This window comes from Lytechinus pictus, chromosome 1 (assembly GCF_037042905.1).
Source record: "Lytechinus pictus isolate F3 Inbred chromosome 1, Lp3.0, whole genome shotgun sequence".
NCBI lineage: Eukaryota > Metazoa > Echinodermata > Echinoidea > Temnopleuroida > Toxopneustidae > Lytechinus > Lytechinus pictus.
The window spans coordinates 5,347,501-5,363,585 of NC_087245.1; the positions used below are offsets into that span (position 1 = coordinate 5,347,501).

A 16,085-nucleotide genomic window follows, 5' to 3' on the forward strand; every position below is an offset into this window, starting at 1 on the left:
GAGCAACATGAAGCAGAATGGCAAAGATAAGAGCAAGTGATATTAAAGGATTTTTGGCGAATTTCGTGAAATGTTTTAATAAAAATGAAAGTTTTCAAAACTTCTGTGGGTCAGCTCGAATTTTGTCCTCCCAGAATGTAAATTGGGTATACTGGTTGCGTATATACTTGTAGAATAATAATTATTTTATTTTGTTACAGATTCTTGTATGAAAATATGAAATAAATAATTCATGTATAATAAGAAAAAGGACATGACAACATCAACCCATCTATAACGTATTAATGACGGAAATCATATATCAGTTTTTAAAAAATATTGCCAAACTTTGAAATTCAATAATTCATAATTTCTTCATCATTTTGTTGTAATGTTTTACGCTTTTCTCGTTTAACTTAGCTATATTGATTTATTTTCAGCCTGTAAGACACCCACCTGAAATTCTCTGACGACTAGATCACACACACGGTCATCCTCGATCTTCAGGATCTTACAAACCTCGCCTGAGATTTCAACAATGAGGTCACGTGATATATCAGACTGGATTAGGACATCGATGACGGCCACGATTTCCTTGCAGAGATCACAGCCGATGTCGAGATGGTAGATAGATGCTGACTCTCGTATGATGTTATCCCTGTTTCATAAAAAAATGGAATCGACTTGTCACTTGTGTTCCTTTCCCAATGTTTAGATATTCTTTATTTAAATTGGTGTTTCACATTCCGTTCATTATCTTCTTTAATTATTACACATAGTCATCAGGGAACAACAGACTGAATTACCACGATGTATCTCCTCATTTTTTTATTTAAATTTATTCTGTTTATCGATCTCTTCTCAGCGTATTTTCACTTTCTCGTACAGTATATGAATTTTCTTTCTTTTTGTAATTTTATATACTTTCTAAACTTTTCTAGCAATAATCAGTCAAGGATTTGTCGTACGCCATGATCATAATCTTATCCTATATCATTTTAGACAATGAAGAGTTTATCTATATCTTGCTTATCGTCATCAATAGCAACAATTATATTATTATAATCACTTACTGTTGTCTTCAACACGATTAGGCCTACATTTTGAGCTCTAATTGATAAGTAACTTGGTCGGCACAGTTTGTGTGATCGCCACGTATAGCAATTAGTCTTATTTCTAGATAGACTATCCGTTTGGTCTCATATCATACACTGTTTAAAAAAAAATGATTTTACAGAAAAAAAATAAGATTTTGCAGAAAGCAATAACAGAATCATTCTGTAAATTCATAAAACAGGAAATTTTCTGCAATTTAACAGAACAGGTCTGTTTAAAAAGGGGAAAATGGTGTTTTCTTTAAGGAAATTTGTAAGGTTCCATACACCAAATACCAATTTCCTGTAAGATTACGCAATCTGGTAAGATTTCAGGTGTTCTCGAGACTCTGCTGCAGGAACTTCTTTTTTATTTTAAGGATAAATTTTCTAACAGTGTAGGTACCACTTAGTCTAAAGGCCTCCATGATTCGTTGAACTGCTTATGGTCCAAATTTTCATTTGACAAAGTGCGAAAATTTAAGGAGACGATATTGAAATTATACAAGACTGAATGACAGTTAGGTCAAGTGAGTGTTAGACCAAGTGACGGTTTAACATAAATGGCAATTGGACCAAATGGATCTAGTAGTAGTAGTAGTAGTAGTAATCTCAATAATGTCTCAATAATTTCACATCATTTGCTTTGCTTTTAAGCCTGTGTTTTATTGATGATTGTATCTTCTTTTACTTGCCATATACTTTGAGATTACTAAATAGGTTCATTATTGCCTATTGTTCCCGCGTTCGTGCGTACGGTCCTGGGGATTGGTATAAATAGACTACGTTATCAGATAATTTCCGCCACTTGATAAAGAGTTGCAGCGGCACTCGAAAGCTCGTGAACTTGTAATAGTCCAGTCAATCTAGCCAGAATAGGGGGGTAACCCACCACTAATTGCAACACGAGATATTCCACTGAAATGCTTTCCAGGAAGGTCCCCTAAACAACATACTAAAAGTCCCAAGAAATCCAAGCAGTGGAAATTTATGAAATTTGCATATTATGCAAATTAGCCATGAAAAATTAGAAAAAGAAGGGAAATAATCCAAAGATTACAAATGAAATGTCCAAAATAATTTGGTTTGAATGGAAATTCATGATAAATAACTGAATTCAATGTTTTCAATCAAAAGTGCATAAATTTCTACCTCATTTGCATATTATGCAAATAAGCATCCTTATATGGAAAAAATGTCAAGATATTGTGATTTTTCTCATATAGACTACTTGAAAACATTTCATTAATGTTGACATTAATATGCTACTATATCACTAAGCATGAGAATTCATCCCAATGCCTGAAAATTAATTTGCATATTATGCAAATTAGCCATTAAAAAAAATAGAAAATGAGGAAATTAATCCAAAGATTACAAATTAAATGTCCACAGCAAGTAATTTTGAACATGATGAATAAATAAGTTCACTGTCTTTATTTAAAATAACTAGCAAATCTGCCTCATTTGCATATTATGCAAATAAGTATCCTTATATGGAAAATGTCAAGAAATCTAGATTTTTATCACATTGACTGCAGTAAAAACATTTAAGTTTTTCAAATTAATATGCTGCTATCACTAAGCATTCAAATCTATCCTAATATGATTTATATTCAAGGAAAAATACTGGAAATATGTTTTTCGCTTCCTAAGCGTTAGTCTGACAAGATGATGGGATTGGCAAGAACAAAGCACAGTATTTGAATTGGTGTGTAGTTTGTTAGAGTTGACAACCCTTTCTTATATGGATGGGAACGACTTAGACTTTCTTGAAATTTCACTGCATAAACATGATAAAGGGAGGCCAGGAAAAGCAAACTTATGGCAGGTAAGATCTGATGAGTAGTCTCATTAAGAAGTGCAGCAGATATTCCGTCTGGCCTAGTAGCTTCATGCAGGTTGTTTTCTTTAACAATTTCTTCAGTAGTCTGGCTACAACTGCTTGACTAAACAATATGTTATCTGGCCATATCTGGGTCAGGACTGGGTCCCAGGACTTGTATCGTCATCCTCATCATGATCAGTGGTGAATACTAAGACTAAAAATCTTTGCTTTCCTTTAATAATGATATTCCAATGTAGTCATAGCTATTGATATTAAGGGCTCCCAACATGCTAATTGTTACAGCCTGGATCATTGTCAATCCGGTCAACAAATTATGTATTATAAGCTTGTCTACAAACCCTCTTATGGTCCTCTTTAATGCATTGTAGCAATTCTGAGCTTTACCTTACTGATGCTTTTGGAGCTCTAAAATGTGCAAGCCTTCCTAGACTTTCTCTAAAACACTTGACATCTTCCGACACAACTTATGTCCATTCCCTCATTGAGGCAACTTGTGTCGGAAGAAGACATGGTTAACGATGTGTTCTTGTTCAAGTCCTCTTGATTGGCATTCAGTCTCCTATGCTCGACTTGTCGGATTTCAGTACAGAGAGTTGTATGATTGTCCAAAGTACATCTGCATGACACTATTAAAGTCAGCATTCCTCCAGAAGAACATCCTTAGTCGTACCATAAAATGTTTATTCCTCTGGATAACCTCACAGTATACCCATGAGTAGCACATTGTGGCAAATAAATCTTGGAAGTGGTACACACTGTCTAATCAATGTTGGATGGTATTTGATGGTGATGTTAAGGGTGTTCCATTATGTTGTGTCCTCTTGTTGGAAAGGCAATAATCTGGCTTAGTTCTCCATCTGGTTTGTTCATTGTCTCACTGAGGAATTTTTGTTTACCATAAATATCAGGAAATTAATATTATTATTTGCATACGACTTACTTAGAAACTATAGCTTTAATATTTGGAGATGGTTGCCATAGGAGATTTATCAAAGAGGAGAGAACAGAAAATGGATGCTTCATCATGAAGCAGCAACTGGATTCAGCAAGAACGTCTAATTACGATTTCTGTATCTGAGAAAGATGCCTATAATGCACTTTAAGCCTTCATCATAAATTTATGAATGGCTTTCATGTCGCTCGTATAGGCAAATGCCCATTGTTACTCTTATTAAGCATGCCCAGAGATCTTGTGATCCAAGCAAGTACTCATATTCACCACCAAGACAAGTGATGATGATGATGATGATGGGTTCTTGTAAAGCGTCGGTATACGCCTCAGCTGGGCGCTCATGGCGCTTGCTCAAAAATAGGAAATATCTCACAAATTTCAATGTCTTCAAACAGTGCTTAGGATCATCATTCAGTTCAAGTACTGTCCTAGTAATGCTACAATTGAGTTATTCTTGTCTTGGGATAATGTTGGAGTGGGGAACAGAAAGGTCTTCAGGTAAGACTCAAAAGTTGATTGGGTCTCTGCTCTCCTGATAAATTGGGGAAGGCTATTCCACAGCTTTGGTCCAGAGATGTAGAAGGCTCTGTCACCCCAGGTTGTGTGGCTGAGAGATTCCCTCAGCAATGCTTGAGCTGCTGATCTGAGACTGCGTGTTGGTCTATGCTGAGATAAAAGCTCTGAGATGTAGGGTGGAGATTTATCGTTAAGCGCTGTAAATACAAGGATCCCAAGTTTATAAGCTAATTGGTGTGCTACAAGGACCAAATATTCGAAGCTAATGGGCTTTTATTTGTACGGGTGTGACATCTTGTGCTGATCACTTGGCAATCCAGGAGTTGCTAGCGTGGACTATACTCGCAAGAAACACAAAGTCTCTACAAAGTCAAGAAGATAGCAAGACTTGGATAGAAATAATGAAACATTCAAGCAGTGGGATCCATGTAGAATTGACTCATCATTGTACAATATGAGTGGGGTAACTGCTCGTGACAAAACTCAATATCAACCAAGCAAGAAGTGTAGGGAAGGTCATCATGGTTAATACACATAATCTACATGGAATTTTAGAGGAAAGTATCACTTATGTGTTTCCTTGAATATTTATAACATGTCGGATGCTTATTTGCATAATATGTAAATTACACTTCAGTTATTAAGCTGATTATTAATGTATTTGCCATTCTTAGTGATCAAATCATATTGATCTAGACTGAAATGTTTTCATACTGAAATGTTTTCATAACTGTTTTTGTGAGAAAAATCAAAATTTTTGGATTTTTCCATATAAAGATGCTCATATATATGCAAATGAGGTAGATTTATTTACGATTTTTTATTTAAAACATAAATAAATTTGTAAAACTTGTCATGGGCTTCAGTTCAATTTGTATTGATTGCACTTGATTTCCAATATTTGGATTATTTTCCTTATTTGTAATTTATTATGGCTAATTTGCATAAAATGCAAATTTTGTGATTTTCCCATATGCTTGTATATTTAAGGACTTTTAATATGGTGTTTAGGAAACCTTCCTGTAAGGTATTGCCATATTCCAATTTCTACTTGCAATTTTTGAGGGATGTATCACCAGTGTGTTTTCTTGAATATTTATAACATGTTAGATACTTTTATTTGCATAATATGCAAATTACACTACAGACACTAAGCTGAATACAAATGTATTCAACGTCCTTAGTGATAGCAGCATGTAAATTCCAACATTAATGAAATTTTCAAGCAGATAATGAGAGAAAAATCACAATACCTACACATTTTTCCATATAAGGATAGTTATTTGCATATTATGCAAATGAGGTAGATTTTTTTGCACTTTTGACAAAAAACATTGAATACAGTTATTTATCATGAATTTTTGCTCAAATTAAATTGTTTTGGACACTCAATTTGTAATCTTTGGGCTATTTTCCTTATTTTTCTTACTTTTTATGGCTAATTTGCATAATATGCAAATTTCATAAATTTCCACTGCTTGGATTTCTTGGGACTTTTAGTATGTTGTTTAGGGGACCTTCCTTGAAAGCATTGCAGTGGAATATCTCGTGTTGCAATTAGTGGTGGGTCAAATCCTATATTGACTGGACTATAAGCTAGTGAACACTTTTTGCGAGAGTGATCACGAATTTCCTAGAAAGCTAGTGAACACTTTTTGCGAGAGTGATCACGAATTTCCTTGTTGACCATAGTAGATTGCGAGACAAATGAATACCCTCTAGCGATTACTTTAAGATTGTTCCACATGTATTTATGATTACATTTATGCCTATGTTCTGATTATGATGTTGTATTGTTATGCTATGTACATTGTCTTACGGATACATGTGAGACCAACTTATACTGTTGAATGGGATTCCCTGGGTTTTTTTTAATAGGTAAATAATGATTTAGAAAAAAAAAGCTAACTCACATGTACGCATTAGAATCTTGAAGCTTTATAGTACTTTGGGTAAGAGATGCATTACTGAATTCGACAAGAAGAGGGGCAATCCTGTGAGCGAAGTAAGTACTAGCCTCCTTCCCGAGCTGATCCTCGTATTTCATTGATGAGATCGGTATGGACTTCGTAGAGCCGATGATCATGACGAAGATACATAGTGGATATATAAGATTTAGGTTGATTCCTTTGCTAGCCATGTTGATCCGATATACTGAGATAAACAGAAAATAAATCAATTGAGATATTAATCATATAGGCTAATCAGATAGGTAGTGCATGTGGACTACATTTCGAAGGGGGTTGGGGGTACAAGAGGAATTAATTAATTAATCTTATAATTGCCGATGGAATCTAAAATTTCCCAGGAGAAATAGATTTTGAAAATAAATCGATATAATTATGGTCATACAATTTTGACGAAGTTTAGGGGATAAGTACATGGACAGTTTTTAAAATACATATGACTCTCTATATGGCCCTATTTGGGACAAGGAAGCATCTAAGGTTAGCATAAAACAGTATAGCGAACAAATGAGAAATGAAAAACGGAAATTTCAAGAAGGAAGCCCATTTCTATCTAAAATATAATTTTCATACATGAGAGTAAATAATTAGAAATTTGGAGAGAAACGGTATAGAAATTTTAAAACCAAACAAAACCCTTGCTAACAATATTGCTATTTCAAAAAACGGAAGCGACGCAAGCTGTAGTTACGAAGATGTTATTACATTTCTCTTCTCTTTTCCCCCCAAAGTGATTGAATGTGAAGCACATCTCTAACTAACAGTACAGCACTGTACATCCAATTAAGATTAATCTGTCACTGAATAGAAAGAGAGAATATACTTCAGTATAATAGTATGGCAGCAGCAGCAGCAGTAGTATTAGTAGTAGCAGCAGCAGCAGCAGTAGTAGTAGTAGTAGTAGTAGTTGTAGTAGTAGTAGTAGTAGTAGTAGTAGTAGTAGTAGTAGTAGTAGTAGTAGTAGTAGTAGCAGTAGTAGTAGTAGTAGTGGTGGTGGTGCTAGTAGTAGTAGCAGCAGCAGTAGTAGTAGTAGCAGTAGTATAGTAGTAGTAGTAGTAGTAGTAGCAGTAGTAGTAGTAGTAGTAGTAGTAGTAGTAGTAGTGGTAGTGGTAGTGGTAGTGGTAGTAGAAGTAGTAGTAGTATAGTAGTAGTAGTAGTAGTAGTAGTAGTAGTAGTAGTAGTAGTAGTAGTAGTAGTAGTAGTAGTAGTAGTAGTAGTAGTAGTAGTAGTAGTAGTAGTAGTATAGTAGTAGTAGTAGTAGTAGTAGTAGTAGTAGTAGTAGTAGTAGTAGTAGTAGTAGTAGTATAGTAGTAGTAGTATTAGTATTAGTAGTAGTAGTAGTAGTAGTAGTAGTATAGTAGTAGTAGTAGTAGTAGTAGCACTGAACTGGTAATTTCCAGTTCAGTGAGTAGTAGTAGTGGTAGTAGTAGTAGTAGTAGTAGTAGTAGTAGTAGTAGTAGTAGTAGTAGTAGTAGTAGTAGTAGTAGTAGTAGTAGTAGTAGTAGTAGTAGTATAGTAGTAGTAGTAGTAGTAGTAGTAGTAGTAGTAGTAGTAGTAGTAGTAGTAGTAGTAGTAGTAGTAGTAGTAGTAGTAGTAGTAGTAGTAGTAGTAGTATTAGCACTGAACTGGAAATTTCCAGTTCAGTGAGTAGTAGAAGTGGTGGTAGTGGGAGCGCCAGAGGAGTTTGTTAAAGGACAAATCCACCTCAACAAAAAGTTGATTCACCTTCCAGCGCCTGACTGAGATCCGATCTTAGGATGAGATTTTTAGGGCTGACTCGAACCACTGAACATGAATACGGTGATTTGAAGCACAGACACAAAATAACGAGGCTACAACTTAAATGCATTTCAACCATGACAGACTAAAAATAGGACCATCTGCCAGTTAACAGGCCCCTGTAACAGGCCACAACAATGTTTCCCTTAAAAGGAAAGAAAAAGATACTGTCCATGTATAAAGATCGTAAAATAACTAATCTACAGTATAACAAATAGCCTACCTTCATTTAGAATTAATGTAGGCCTATATAGCCAGTGAATGTAGTACTTCAGGTGAAAAGGGAAATACTGGTGTATCCCACTTTATAACTTGTCCGGGAAATTTGTGAAATTATGACAGCAGTGTTGTCGAGTGGTTGTATCCCGGTTGTATTTTGATTTCATAGAACTATAGACAGCAAGCAATATGACGAGTAGGCGGGGCAATGCAAACAAACTGAAACCAAAATACAAAGGTATATTCAGACGATTCTCGTATAAAAGGAAAGGGGATGAGTGATTAAAAGGGAAATATTGCCAATTATGTAAATTTCAATAACTGTCCATTGTCGAAAAGGATCACAGTATAATCATAGTTCGACAAAGGAAGAAATACAATTATGATTTATTCTAACAAATTGTACGAAACGAAACAAAGTGGTATACTTCATGACTGATGTAAAAAATTTCATGGTCAGTGTATATACTCTCATTCTCTGCGTGGAAAATAGCATGGACCATTCCTCCCCCGATTATACTTCCAAGCAATTAGCAAATATCGAACAAGAATGATCGCGATCGATGACTCATTAGTAAAAAAAAAATTAATAGGCCCCTGAGTTGTATGATTCTTCTTTGAATCATTTTTTTGAGGGAATATATTTTCATAGGTCTGCAAAATTAACTGAAAACATTTAATTGCATTTTATGAACAAATGAGATTTACAAAATAAAAGGAGAATAACAACGATAAACAGGAATGAACTTCAGAGGAAATATCTAGCGGAATGGACTTTGCTCGGTCATTATGAAATTTATCATTGATACTGAGCCTAAACTTGGCAGTGTATATTATGTACACACAAAATCAACACATGATCACATTTTACCTTATCACATGCAAGATAACAGAGTTAAATTTGGAGATAGCGTGCCAATTATACAGGAAATAATCAGAACGATTCGATGGGTGAACAAACTAATATAGGGCCATGACCTACAGAGTTGCCTGAGAGGTGTACAATAATAACGATAATAATAATAACAACAATAATAATGATTGATGATATAAATATTAATGCATTTCGAGGTGGGTTTATCTTTGCTTGGTCGTCATGCACCCCCCCCCCATCCTAAATAATGATCTATGCCTCTCGTATAATCGGTCAACACGAGATCGAGGGAGGGGGGGGGGGGATATTCGACTCCCGGGATTCGACTGTGCAATCAGATGTGTTACTATGCCAGTGCATAGTATGTAATCTTTAGTTTGGCACACTCAAGCAATGACCGTACTGTACGCCAACGAGAACGACGAGGGTTGGAACTATAGGTCACAATTCAAAATATTCTGTTATATAATATACGTTTGTCCGAAACCTTCCTGTAATTCGAGTTCAAATTTTTATCTAAATATAAATTGAATATATATTACCGGTGCACCGCGGTGTAGTAACAATTTCCTGACAAAAGCAGATCAATGATAACTCTTCACTAATTCCTTAACTTTTTTTTTTACTATCCCTTTCATCTTCTAAGCCATCTTGTATCACTTTCCATCCTATAACCCCTATAACCAAGGAGATATCACTCTTAACACTTTGTGATTCGTTTCATTTTCATTGCCTCATGATAATAATATAGAGTATTTGTAAGCGCCAAATCCACATTATGTGCCCAAGGCGCTGCGAAAAGGAAATAAGCGAAAAATTACATGGAGCAGGAAGGGACAAGGATAAAAGAAGCACAGTCATGACAATGAAAGGAAACTACTGGAAGGCAATTTTAAACATATCAGTGTGTTCATTTTGTCCTCGTTCTCTCCGTCTCGTTCACGTCTTTTTTGTCAACATTTCTTTCAGCTTGACCCCCCCCCCCCTTTCAAAAATCCTGCGTACGCCACTGGGCGATGATATCTATAAAAAAAATCTAGAGGCGCGGTTTGACCTCAAAAGAGGAAGATATTTAATAATCAGAAGGGTCGATGTTGCCCTATTGTTTCACATATACCTGGTATACCGATCCAATCGTTTGCTTCCGAAGTTACTGTTTTAATGAATATACGAGCGAGCACAGCGAGAAAGGACAAAATAATATGAAGTTCTTTTTGCAGTTGTCTTTTTATAATCAAAATTTTAGATAGGCCTTTCAATATGCAGAAGGGATATTCATTCATTTTCATCAATTTTAGTCTCAAAACTTGAAAGATTGGCTTACTGTCCAAAATAGGACAAGGCATGTAGAGTCCTGTCAATAAAATAGCTTGTTCAAATTGCTAGATTTGTTATAGTTCTTGATTATACAAATGTATTTTGAACGAAGCGAGCCATTGACAAAAGCAAGCATATTCTTTAGTCATCTAAAAATACAAAGGAGGCCTGCAACTTCTGAATAATTAGGGAATAACCATAGAGGTATTAATACTCTCGACTCTATGGGAATAGCCAATTGAGATGTATTCTCTCTATGGGATGATCAGACACTTCGCCCCAATCTACATAGTCATGGGAAATGTTAAATGTTATGATGATTAACATAATGTCGTTTTAATAAGAGTGATCACTGCCTGATATCAATAAAACAAGCACAGCACAGACAGGACAGAGACCCTGAATTTCTTTTACATGCATGATTTTATATATATATATATATTCGATTATATATATCATTACTCATTGCTTGATTTCTATTCATGATTAATTCATCATAATCAACATTTTCATTGAAACAGAAATGAAATACACGAAGCAATATTTCTTTTGATAATATAGACCTTTAATCAACATAAGTTGTTCTGATATGATAAATCATTAATCACAATTTACTAAAATATGAAAACATATCCTGACGAACGTCCCAATCAATAGATGAGAAAGATATAATCATAACGATAGAATCAAAATATAAAATGCTAACAAAATCATACCATAAAAGAGTTGAAACTATATACAATGGCTGGAACATACATGTACCTGCAACTTCGCAAGCCCCAACCAAAAATATATTATAAACAGGTACGTTTTTTTTTATTGACTACTCGAATTATTTGGAACGCTCCTACATCGATGAGGACAGTTACAGATTATGCAGACTCCAGAGAGACTTCATCAAATACTACACTTAATTTGGCAGTTGTTTTACTATTCTTATCATTATTATAATACTTCACGATGAAAACATCAGAAGACAAAAATGATGATGATTACAATAATGAAAGAATAATAATTATAATCACATTCATCATTATGGATTTAACCATTCAATTTAAGAATTTAAACCTGAATATAACAATGATGATGATGATGATAATCATTATATTTATCATAATTATTCTATGTTATATGTCTGTTTTGCTATAGCAAGTCACATTGAAGAATAATATAATTTTGCATTGAAAGTCAATATTAATATATGTATACAAGTTACACATAGACTATACCTATAATGTATTTTTGAAAAACATTGAAAATTATTTTGAAGCAAAGTACAATAATAGGTAATTAATGTATTCATAGCATAACATAAGTTGTGGCCAATTAAAACATGTATAACTTATATGCATGTAGTTGTATAAAGTACTTCAAAATAATATATTTGATGTGTTATTAACGGTAATACAATATTTCATATTGTAGTGGTTGGTTTATCACTTCATCCCACCCCACCCTCACACACATACACAAGCAAACTTAAGGTTTTCAATGAATTTTCATTCATTTTCATTTTAAAAAAGTATCAAAAACCTCATACCATTAAGGGCCTATAGTGGCCATTCTGAATATGCAGGATTTCTCATCAAAATGACACAGGATATGATTTATTTTGTTAGAAATTGTGTTTTCAGACATTTCACTCATGAACACAATTATATGCATTTTATAGTCAATGTCAAGCTTAACCAAATTCTGTAAAAATTATTTTCCCCATTCAAATTGTACACAATGTCATGGTGGCCATTTTGAATTATTAAATATAGGATTTAATAAATGATATATTTCACTAGAAATCCCCTTTTCAGACAATATTTTACTTATAAATCACAATTACATGCATTTTATTTTTTACTCTTGTGACAATTAGTTTTGCATTAATATAGTTAGGGCCTATGGCAACCATTTTGAATGTCAAAATATATATTTATCACTTTCATGGCAAAAGAAATGATATAATTTGTTAGAAATCATGTTGTCCGATATTATATCACTAATACATTGCAATTATACACATTTTGAATTCAAGCAATGTCAAATTCTTATTGTACATAATATAAGGGGTATATGGCAGTCATTTTGAATATCAAAATACAGTATTTGTCACATACATGGCATATTGATGATATATTTTGTTAACAATCATGCTTTCAGTCAGTAGCCAACTCATAGCATAACAACATATATTTAAGTGCTCACTTCTGTGATATTATTTTCCTCAATCATAAAAGTATAGAGGGGTCTATGACAGCCAATTTGAATATGAAGAGAATAAAGATAAGCCCCTGTACCTAAAATCATGTTTTAGACAGTATTTCACTCTTGCATCAAAATTACCGGCATTTTGATAGGCAATGTTTTTGTGATTACCATGGGATATTTGCATATTTTGGCAGACATATTGAATTTGAACAATTTTGCCAATTCCCAATTGACATGAAACCATTAAAAAACATTTATATATCAAGAAAAAAGGTTGGGTCCATTTTCTATGGGGGCACGGCCTATCCTGGACTATTATTGGTGTTAAGCATCTGTTCCTGCAAAACAATAAATTGGAATAGTACAGACACTTTTTTTTTGGGGGGGGGGGGCGCGAGATTTATCAAATTTTTAATGATATTTTATAAGGGTTACTTTCCTTTCATGAAATTCTTAATAATCACACTGAGCTTTGCAAAACTAACATACAGTCACTTCCAAACTAGATATTAGATGTTGCAAGAAAGTGACAAGTGTTGTATGATGCAGGCTGCTGGATGAATAATGAGATCCACAATTTGTGTTTGTTATAAGGTTAATAGACAAAGTCAGAAAACAAGGTGATTCACGAACGAGTCTCACCTGATTTTGTGTTCAATAAAATATGCGATATGATCTTTGACCCGTAAATGACTTTTGACCTAATGAACCTCTTGAACACTCATGTGTGGTATTACCCAATGATTATTTGTACCAAGTGCATAAAAAAAATGATGCAGAAATAGAGAAATGAGAGCAAGTTGAACAAATACTTGAAAAACGGATGGACATGACCTCATATCATTCGACCTTTGACCCTGTCATCCTCATGAGCACACATGTGGTATTATCAGGATCATTTGAACCAAGTGTGATCATAATTGATGCAGAAATACGAAATGAGAGTATGCTGCACAAAAACTACAAAAAAGGAAAGGATGGACATAGCCTCATATCACTTGAACTTTTGACCCTTAGATGACCTTTGACCCCATCATCCTCATGGAGTCATGGACACAAATGTAGTATTACCCAAGTATCATATGAACCGAGTATGAACATTTGAACATAAATGATGTAGAAATAAAGAAATGGAAGCAAATTGAACAAGCAAGTGGAGCGCCTCTGGCAATCTCGCCTGCATTACGCAATTCAATAAAGCAGCAGTGCTGAATTTGAAAATAACTATAGAATAATCATTTACAAAAAACATTCATATGATGATAAAACACTATGTCCATTGACCCTAAATGACATTTGATCGTGATCGTGTGACTGAAGACTTGTGCAACACGATCAGTGATAATTGATTACCTTATGTCCACATTTCATGAACTAGATCCATAAACTTTCAAAGTTATGATGGCAATTCAACAAATACCCCCAACACGGCCAAAGTTCTTTGACCTTGGTCACGTGACTTGAAACTCGCGCAGGATGTTCACCGATGCTTGATAACTCTTATGTCCATGTATCATGAACTTGATCCATGCTTTCAGAGTTCTGACTTTCAAAACACTTAACCTTGGTTAAGATTTCATTTTGACTCCCCAACATAATCTAAGTTCATTGACCCTAAATGACATTTGACCTTGGTCATGTAAACAAGGGATGTTCAGTGATACTTGATTACTCTTATGTCCATGTTTCATGAACCAGATCCATAAACTTTCAAAGTTATGGTGGAAATAAAAAAATACCCCCAATATGGCCAAAGTTCATTGACCCTAAATGACATTAGACCATGGTCATGTGACCTCAAACTATGGCAGGATGTTCAGTAATACTTAATAACCACTATGTCCAAGTTTTACGAACTAGGCCAATATACTTTATAAGTTATGATGACATTTTAAAAACTTAACCTTTAAGCTAAAGATTTGATGTTGACGATGCGGCGCCTGTCTCGCTCTGCTATGCAAGCAAGACAAAAACTGTAACATTTTTGTAACAGATCAATAGGAAAAGTGATCACTAGGCTTCTGCCGAAATTTGTTCAGGTGAGACAACAAAAAGGAAGGCATTACAAGTATGTTTATCAGAAGTGACATGACTCACTCTGAGAGAAAAAAAAAAGTTATAGTATTCGAACAAATTTACAAACATAATATCATGTTTTGTATTTTATCTTGATCAACAATGCAATAAAAATATAACAAGGATAAACATATTAATGTAACTTAAGCAAACAGTATGAGCCATTCAGAAATAAAATAGAATGAAAAGAATGGAGATGAAAGAGGGAAGAATGACAATATAAATATACTTCATGGCCAAATTAATTATAATAGAAAAAAGTGTAAAAAAAGGATGCATCAAAATGACTGGCACGAATAATAATACAAGCACATTAAACGTATCACACACTATTTATGTGAGAGGAGACAGAGAGAGAAAGAAAGAGAGAGAGTAGGGAAATACATGACATAGGGTGCATTTATGCGCCACTTTTTTACCCTAGAATCATGATCTGAATCATGATTCTGCAGAATCACGATTGCAATTAGTCAAAAGTGAAAATAAACGTCTATCAAATCACAAACATGAAACACGGAAAAAGGGGCGTTTGGAAAGACGTTTTTGTAGAATCACGAACGAAAAAGGTAGTATAAACGCAATCGCGATTTGAATCATGATTCTATGATGTCACTTAATGTTGTAACCCGCACCCGTTGCGGTACGGGTTAACCTGCCGGTATGCCCCCGATCGCGGAATGCGGGCCGGGCCGAGTTCATTCTCAAACCCGCAGACCGTCATGCGAAAAAAAAGGGAGAAGTAACGACGCATAATAAAAACATTAACAATGAAAATTGAGTTAGGATCATGTGCTTCTTACGTGGCGGATTCTTTTAGAGACGTAGATATTTCCTTTTAAAAAAATGCTGGCGTGTTTTTGTCTTGTGAACAGTGAACAGGACTGAGACAGTTCGACATAAATACATCGAGTTGCTCTTTCTAAGAAGGATCAGAGCGCGCGCCAGTGCAGCGCAGCACAGTCTAGTCAAAAGCAATCGCATAGGCCAATGAAACTCAATGTCGAGTTTCCCGTCCCATTTTTTCCAGCTCATAATGAGGATTTCATTATTCATTATTTTCCAGAAGATGAAAGTTTGACCTTTTGTAACCTTTGAACGCACTTTTATTCTGTGGAACTGTCTTGAAGCCAGGGAGCAAATCAATCATTTTTTTCGGGGGTTCCATTTTCATTTTTTTGTAATATTTCAGGGTCTCCATTTCTACCGTTTTGGAGGCTACTTTTTTCATTTCGGGGGCTCTTTTCAAATGCTAAGTTTTTGT

The 16,085-nt window shown here is 34.6% G+C and overlaps 1 protein-coding gene across 4 annotated transcripts in view; it reads right to left on the reverse strand.

Annotated features, from left to right (window-relative positions):
* The window catches only part of LOC129256290 (sphingomyelin phosphodiesterase-like), a 29,643-nt gene extending 13,886 nt beyond the window's left edge, over window positions 1-15,757 (reverse strand). For 2 of the 4 annotated variants that reach the window (XM_064110950.1, XM_064111060.1), the window contains exons 1-3: window positions 15,625-15,755; window positions 6,304-6,544; window positions 436-637 (exon numbers count right to left, since the gene is read on the reverse strand). In XM_064110950.1, the coding sequence (XP_063967020.1) occupies window positions 436-637; window positions 6,304-6,530 (429 nt within the window). In that variant the 5' untranslated portion in view covers window positions 6,531-6,544; window positions 15,625-15,755. Of the gene's footprint in view, window positions 1-435; window positions 638-6,303; window positions 6,545-8,359; window positions 8,575-15,624 lie in introns of all 4 variants that reach the window. The other 2 variants (XM_064110892.1, XM_064111002.1) reach the window with 2 other exon arrangements.
* Window positions 15,758-16,085: the final 328 nt, after the last annotated feature.